Below are 8,950 nucleotides of genomic sequence, written 5' to 3'. Positions count from 1 at the left end.
CTATATTATAATTCTATGTCAATGTTGAGTTTTATCTTAAAAGGTATCGGTACTATTTGTAGCTAGTGAACCAATCCTTCTATATTGTAGATTGTTGTAATGCATCCAAGACTTATAGGTTTCATATCAAGCTACACGCCACCCAAATAATTATTAGCCCACATCACGGTTTCTAGGCGATTTTACAAATTTGTACAAAAAAATGTCGTGAATTCTATATGTTTTCACCTTCACCGCATTGTGACGTTTTGAATATTCATATAAGACTTGTTGTTAATATTCTTGTAGATGCAATTCGTTTCGCCAATGTTTTAGGCCTCACTACAATTTTTGTCCATTTATTTTTAAGTTTAGGGCTTGAATATTCTCCAAAAAATACATTTGTGGCTCAATAAATGGTAAAACCGTTTCCAATTGCCTTATACAGTTACTCTTAATCATGACGGAAAATATTTCAGAAAAAATAAAAAATTTGCATTTTTCTCAAAAAAAAAAACATGGGCGTTATCACGATTTCTTGGCGATTTTGCAATTTTTTATAAAAATTGTCGTCAAATCTATTTATTTTCATCTTCACCCACTTTGAGGTTTAGAATATTCGTGCAAGATTTTTTGTTAATATTCTTGTAGATGGAGTCCCGTTTTGCCAATGTTTTGAGCATCACCACATTTTTTGTCCATTTATTTTTAAGTTTTTGGCTTAAATATTCTAATAAAAATTCAATTGTGGCTGAAGAAATAGTAAAACCAATTTCAATTTCCATATTCGACAAACATAAAAATTCAATTGCTTTATAAAGTTACTCTTAATCATGACGGAAAATATTTGCAAAAAACAAAAAATTTACATTTTCCCCAAAATAACGTGGGCTAACTTTCACAGTTTCTAGGCAATTTTGCAAATTTGTACAAAAATCGTCGTAAAATCTATTTTCTATCACTGCTCGGTGAGTTTTTGAAAATTTATGTAAGACTTTTATTAATATTCTTGTGGATGAAGTCCCGTTTCGGTAATGTTTTGGGCCCCACTACAATTTTTGTCAATTTATTTTCAATTTTTGGCTTAAATATTCTATTAAAAATACACTTCTGGCTCACAAAACTATAAGAATGACATTTTCTTTAAAAAAAAAAAACGTCACGGTTTCTAGGCGAATCTGCAAATTTGTACAAAACTTGTTGTAAAATCTACTTGCTTTCATCTTCACTGCTCCGTGATGTTTTGAAAATTTATGTAAGATTTTTTATTGATATTCTTGTGCATGGAGTCCCGCTTTGGCAATGTTTGGGCCTTATTACTAGTTTTGTCAACTTATTTTTCAATTTTCGTCTGAAATATTCAATTAAAAATATATTTGTAGCTCAGTAAATAGTAAAACTACTTTCAATTGCACTATAAAGTTACTCTTAATCATGACAAAATATATTTTGGAAAAATAAAAATTTTCTTGTTTCAAAAAGAACGTGGGCTAACCATCACAGTTTCTAGGAGATTTTGTTAATTTGTACAAAAATCGTCGTAAAATCTACTTGGTTTCACTTCACAGCACCATGAGGTTTCAAAAATCCATATAAGACTTATTATTGATATTATTGTAGATGCAGTCCTGTTTTGGCAATGTTTTGGGCTCCACTACTATTTTTGTCCATTCATTTTTCAGTGTTTTGTCTTAAATATTCTATTATTTAGAAATTGTTATAAAATCTATATGTTTTCACCGTCACCACACCGTGACTTTGAAAATTTATGTAAGACCTTTTGTAGATATTCTTGTGGCTGGAGTCCTGTTTCAACAAAGTTTTGGGCCCCACTATTGTCACATCCCGGCCCGGGGCGAACCACTTCCCGGACCCGCTCCACCACCGTAACACGATATTGTCCGTTTTGGGCCCCGACCACACCCTCACGGTTTTGTTTTTGGGAACTCACAAGCAACTTCCCAATGGGTCACGAGCAACTTCCCAATGAGCTTCCAAAAGGCCTCGTGCTAGGTAGGGATGAGAATATACATTTAAGGATCACTCCCCTGGGCGATGTGGGATGTCACAACTATTATTTTTGTCCATTTATTTTCTGCTTTCATTTTAATATTATAATATATATATATATATATATATATATATATTTGTAACTCAATAAATGATAAAACCAATTTTAAGTACCTTCTAAAAAATTCTTAATCATGATAGAAAATATTTCGCAAAAATAAAAATTTGTAAATTTCGCAAAAAAACGTGGGCTTACATGTACCAATAACGATAATTAAACGTCGAAAAAACTTGGTGCTCAACCAATTAATGTTTAATTTCGTGAAGTTGCTATTAGTCTCTAAATTGTTGGTCTTTTGCATTCATTGGAGGAAACAGGGGTAGGAAAAGAAGAAGAGACAAAATGGCAATGTAGTGCCCTCAGACATGGCACTCTGTGAGCTGCATGCTTCCCCAAAATGTCAACTCTTATCAACAGGGATAAAGATGCTTTCAATTCCAACTTAACATTTTTACAGACCATTACTAAGAAATCACTATGATCAAGTGAAAATAATTTTAATTTTAAGTTGGTCATATTGCATGCTCAGCTTTATTTTATTGTTAAAAAATTCTTAATGCAAGCATAATTTAATCATGCGCGCGCCAAAGTGGTAGCAAAAAACCAGTTGGCTTTCTGTAGGCATGCACTATATCGTATACAGTATGCTTTGTCAATCTTCTGTCGTTCATGAACTTGCATATAGAAATCAAATTCTTATATTATAAGCGTACAACTGAGAGCAATTAGGCCACCACTCTTTCAGTTATCCGCATTGTCGGCAATATTAAATGCACTAATCTCTTGAGATTATGCTAATTAATATCAGTCTCACACTCTCAGTGCAGTTTTCTGAGTTCATGAAGGCAACTAAGCAGTCAAGCACTGAGTGCTGCCGCCATACATCATAAGCACTAGCAGCTAGCTAGTTTTCAACTAGATAAACAAAATTATACACTACTGTATAGTTAATTAAAAAAACTGAAAATATGACTTTAACCCCTCAAATTCAAATTTTTCCATATAAAACCCAACATAATTTTTTTACTCAAAAAAAACCCAGTGACTAGGATCCACCTAAGTGAATTCATTAATTACATATTACTTTACACATTTTACATTTTTATATGCCTAAAATACCCCTATTGCATACTTAATGTGCACAATTAATTCTATGCAGATTGTAAGGAGAGAGTTAATGATTTCGCAAAAATAGAAAATAAGACATTAATGTTAAAAAATTCATTGCATATTAATATCAAATATGAGAATTGTTGGCTTAATTCTATGTATCTGGCATTATGAGTTAATAAATATATATATATATATATATTTACAAAAAAAAAACCTAATATATGTAATAATACATTAAAAAAAAGTAATTTACGTACCATGTACAAAAATGTTATTTGATTCAAAATGTGTATAAATATAAATATATATATGTGTGTGTGTGTGTATTTATATAATTAGACCATATTAATTTACCTGCTTACTATTTGAAATGTTCATTTCCAATTATGCAAAATATTGTATACCAACAACAAAATATTGCATAAACTTTGGAATTGGATCATGCTTTTGATTTTATCTTTTACCTACAAACAATCATATAAATATTACTTTATATATTTTTACCAAAAAAAGGTCCCTGATAGGCTAATATATGTAATAATACATGAAAAATAATTTACCTACCATGTATACAAAAATGTTATTTGATTCAAAATATATAATCTAGGTTTTCTCAAAAAAAAAAAAAAAAAAAAAATATATATATATATATATATATATATATAATCTAGGTGTAGTGTATATATATATAATTGGAACAAATTAATTTACCTACCTACAAATTAATTTCCAATAATTTACCTACAAAAAATTATACCCCGTGTGTAATATAATATCTTTTTTTCACTAATACATGGAGAATAATTAACCCATAATTATATTGAAAAATATTATGTCATACCTATATTTATACAACAATAAAACGTGCCTAATAAATGTAACAATACATGAAAAATAATTTACCTATATAATACAGATTTAGTATAATTTTTTTTAATTATTGGAACAAATTAATTTACTTCCCAATCAATGCAAAATATATACATATATATCACTAAAAAGGTAAAGGTAAATTTTTGGTATGATATGGATACAATTAATGCAATACAACAGTTTATATATTTTATTTCACTTTTTCTACAACTTTTAATTTGGAATAAATTTAGGTATTTGGGAAAGTGGCATGGATGTAAATAAATTGTATTAGTAGGTCAATAGTGTTCCAATGTGGCTGCATATTTTAAATTTGGGCTTTTATTCGACGTTTATATGTAGATGGGTTTTTATCTAGGAATCATGAATTGTAAGGGCCAAAATCTAAAGCAGCCATTAAAAAATTGTTGTTTTACGCATAATCGTGGCTATAAATGGAGTTCAAGGAATGTCTGATCATACAACTTAAGTAGCCCTTAACCATATTGATTAGCATTAAGTGTGTCACCTCTTAAGTAACCATGACAAGGTCATCGATTAATTTTAGCCGTCGTTACTCTTTGGCAATGATCACGTTCTTTGCCTTGTGTTTTGTCGCGAAAGCCCAGTTAAGTACAGATTTCTACAAGGCAACATGTCCGGATGTTCTCAAAATTGTCCGAAGAGAGGTTCTGAACGCTGTCAAGTCTGAAATGCGAATGGCTGCTTCTTTGCTTCGGCTTCACTTCCATGACTGCTTTGTCAATGTGAGTTCTTAGCGATCCCGTAGATAGTGATTATATTTTTAGTTTTCATATACCGATTTCTGTTTATGCGTGCATCACAATTTTTATTTGCAGCTCATACGCCTCCCAATTTTAAATGATCTCCCTTTCATGTACACGTGTAGGGTTGTGATGCGTCACTGCTACTGGATGGAACTGATAGTGAGAAGAATGCCCGCCCAAATTTGAATTCAGCAAGAGGGTTTGAAGTCGTTGACAGAATCAAGAGCTCTGTGGAGAGCTCATGTAGCGGAGTTGTGTCGTGTGCTGATATACTAGCCATAGCTGCTAGAGATTCTGTGCTCTTAGTAAGTTAATTAACTTTGCTAATTATGTTTATTAATATTCACTATCATGCATGCCATTATAATTAGATCCTTATTTCATAATTAAACATGCTATGTTGTATTATAATAATATTGCCACATTTGGCAGAGTGGAGGAACTTCATGGAAAGTTCTACTTGGAAGAAGAGATGGTCTAGTGGCAAATCAGTCAGGAGCAAACAGTGGACTTCCTGCGCCAACTGAAGCCCTAGATATCATCATTTCCAAGTTTGCCGCTGTGGGCCTAAATATCACAGACGTTGTGTCCTTATCAGGTACATGTATACTTGCTATAGTGATTTCAACACCCTTTATTTTAGTCTCGTGTGCTTCTCTTGTGCATGCAGAGAGGACAATATAAAATATTCATTTCTGAGCATGTAATTAAAATAACGCGTTAAATTTGCGGCCCTTGATCAATATATATGCTAGAGAGTAATATCTTTAGCGGTTTTAGTCTTTAATCTCGTTTTATGGCCTGAACTAGAAAAGATTGGATTGAGTCAGATCCATCCAATAAAACATTGGGAAGGAGAATTTTTTTTCCTTCTCTCTTTGGTCGTAAAATTGTTCAATTTAGTCGATCAAGTCCTAACATTAATTGTTCATCAGGCATGAGACACATTCCTTTCTATTTTGAAAGGGTATTATGTTGATGTTTTATCTAATGGCCAAATACTGAATAAGGTTCTTCAGATTTTGTCATGTTCTTCACCGCTGTTTAATTAAGAGCGAATACATCATTAGTTGATATAATCTACCAGTTGATTAATGTGTTAAAGGGGTTTAATTATGTGTAGGAGCTCATACAATTGGGTTGGCACGGTGTGCCACTTTCAGCAATAGACTCTTCAACTTCTCAGGAACAGGTGCTCCTGACAGTACATTGGAACAAAGCATGCTAACTGATCTACAGAACCAGTGTCCGCAGACCAGTGATGGAAACAATACCGCGCCTTTAGATCGGAACTCAACCGATCTATTTGACAACCATTACTTTCAGAACTTGATTAACGGGAAGGGCCTCCTAGGTTCAGATCAAATTCTATTTTCTAGTGATGCAGCTGTGACAACAGGGACTAAAAGTTTGGTCCAAAGCTATAACTCAAATCTTAATCTGTTCTTAGCTGATTTTGCTAATTCTATGATCAAGATGGGGAATATTAGTCCTCTTACTGGGTCTGCTGGAGAGATCAGATTGAACTGCAGGGCTGTTAATGCATGAAATATGTCTAGCCAGCAGTTGACTTGCATTCTGCAAGATTATTGTCCTAGCTCCTAATTGCTTTAATGCCTTGGGGGAATCTTTTATGTAGACTGTATGTGGAATGAATTCCTTTTATTTTCTTTTGAGATATATATATATATATATATATATATATATATATATATATAAAGTTTCTACGTGTAGTAACTCTTGTATGACTTTAATTTCGTAAACCCAATAAAAAGTCGTGATTTATTGTTCACATTTTTTGTCAAAAATGAGAGTATTTTTGCCTGCGCATTAAGGTATACTTATAAGCCGTTCACCAAGTGGACTTACCATTTGTTAAGTCAAGTGTTTCTCACTAAAGTTTAAGCTGGAAAACATAAAATCAATAAGAAACCCTTTAGTTTTGACAAGATCTTTTCATTATATTGATAATGCACATGAACACCTTCTACTTGAGAAATTTCTCAAAAATGTCTATATTGGAGAATAGAAACCTTCCCTAGCTATTAGTTTGAAAACTTATGGTCATGTCCCCCGTTTTGTTAATTGATTTTGAATTAAATGTTCACATTCAAATGTAAATATTCACATATTTAGTCCAAAACTCACGCAAAAGTTGGTGTGTTGAAAGGTTGATCCACTACAACAAAATGTGCTATGGGGCATTGATTTGAGGGTACCATTCCTTTTCAGTGGCTTTATAAACCTGAGTGTCACCATTGGTGTCAACTATAACAATTTTGACACCAAAGACATATTAATTTGTTTTTCAACTTAGAACTAATTTTCTTGTTTTTATTTGATTGTCACTGCATTGCAAGTTTGCAACCCACCACAAGTGTGAAAACATTTGGATTCATACCTCCACAGCTTGAGGTTTCTCCTTTCATGGAATTCTTATGCTGTCATGAACGATCAAATTTTATCATTCGTTTTCGAAAATTTGGAGGCATCCCGCACTCTTACCATTTCCATCATGCCAATGATGATCGTTGGCTCCTTGCATGAAAAAAGCAGAAATGAATTACTAGTTTCGCATGCCGTCAAAAAAGAAATATTTTTGTCATTTTCTTTAAACTTTGGATGCATGCATGTAGGGGTGGATTTTTTTGCCAAATTACCGTGCCAACCGAATTACCAACCGTGCCATACCGATTTTGTGCCAATCGGTAATGGTACGGTATTGTACCGTACCGAAATTTCTTGGTACGGTATTGGTAATGGATATCAATACCACGGTATTACCTTACCGTACCAAACATATAATATAATATATAATTTATAAATTATATAATATATAATTATATAACACATATTTATAATATTCTAATAATTTGATATGATGAAAGAGGCTCAACCTCGGTTCAAGATTCCAAATAGGAAGAAGATTGCGGCCAATGTGTGGGATTTATATGTGTTGGAGAAGTCTAAGTTATTTGAAGCAATGCATAATCAAAAGGTAAGTATCACAACCGATACTTGGACATCGGTACAAAACATTAACTACATGGTAGTTACCGCTCACTTCATGGATAGTGAATGAAAGTTGCACAAACGGATCATAAACTTCATAAAGATCACGGGTCATAAGGGCAAAGACATTGGGAAAGTTCTAGAGGTGTGTTTGAACCAATGGAGGATAGAGAAGATCTTTAGCATGGGGGAAACTTCTATTTGTTTTGGTTCGTAACTTCTATTTGGATTGTAAGCTTAATTTTCATCATGAATCTTGATGCATCATTTGAATTATTGTGTGTGTGAATTGTAAATGATGAATAATAGATGAATTTAGGCTACAATGTATGAGATAAAGGTACAATAAAAAAGTTTTGCCCTTGAATTGGGTTAAAAAAAGCAAAAAAAAAATTTGTCCCATAACAAAGTGGCAATTACCATTGCCATACAATGCCAACCGAACATTTGGCAATACCAAACTTCGGTATACCGAAAGTTTGGTATGGTAATGGTAATAGATTTTATTTTACCAAACCGAAAGTTTGGTACGGTAATTGGCATGAGGGTTTTGGTACGGTAACCGTACCGAACCCACCCCTACATGCATGCTAGTATTTCATCATGTATATCATGAATTACTATTGGCTCGTATCTTGCTTAGATGAAAATTCAGCTGAAACCCTCATCAAATATGCTCAGAATATTCAACTAGGCAACTAATTAAAGTTTTTTTTTTATAAATTTATATTATCCTTATATAAAGAATAAGGTTAAATTTTTTTCTTGATCCCTGCGGTGAGACACTACTTTTAAATCGACCCCTATGGTGAAAAAAGTGTTAATCTTAACCCTGTGGTGAAGTTTGTTCTCAATCGTAGTCAAAATTGAATTTTCTGTCAAAATCTCATCCACATGCAGGGATAAAAAGGTCATTCCATTTTTTTCTTTTCTTTTTGGTAATTCCAATTCTTTACAATCAACAAAAATAGAAGGAAAAAATAAAGAAATCCCTACCCTTGTTAGCCACAGCCACATCGACCACCCACCACCTTCCCCCCTCTCTCACATAACCCTAGCCATCTTGTCCACCATTGTTCTTCTTAAAATGAAACTAAATTCAATGTTTGCATAATAACTTATATTCTAACCTAAA

At 32.7% G+C, this 8,950-nt stretch overlaps 1 protein-coding gene across 1 annotated transcript; it reads left to right on the top strand.

The window, feature by feature from the left end:
- Positions 1-4,491: 4,491 nt before the first annotated feature.
- Positions 4,492-6,595, top strand: LOC103425169 (peroxidase N-like). The gene is made up of 4 exons (XM_008363242.3): positions 4,492-4,782; positions 4,926-5,108; positions 5,236-5,401; positions 5,927-6,595. Exons 1-4 carry the CDS (start codon positions 4,558-4,560, stop codon positions 6,349-6,351), a joined length of 999 nt encoding a protein of 332 aa, XP_008361464.2. The 5' UTR covers positions 4,492-4,557; the 3' UTR covers positions 6,352-6,595.
- The last annotated feature ends 2,355 nt before the right edge of the window (positions 6,596-8,950 follow it).

Source organism: Malus domestica, chromosome 11 (assembly GCF_042453785.1).
Source record: "Malus domestica chromosome 11, GDT2T_hap1".
Taxonomy (NCBI): domain Eukaryota; kingdom Viridiplantae; phylum Streptophyta; class Magnoliopsida; order Rosales; family Rosaceae; genus Malus; species Malus domestica.
The sequence above is the reverse complement of the archived record's forward strand: the minus strand, read 5'-3'. Positions and strand labels throughout refer to the sequence as shown.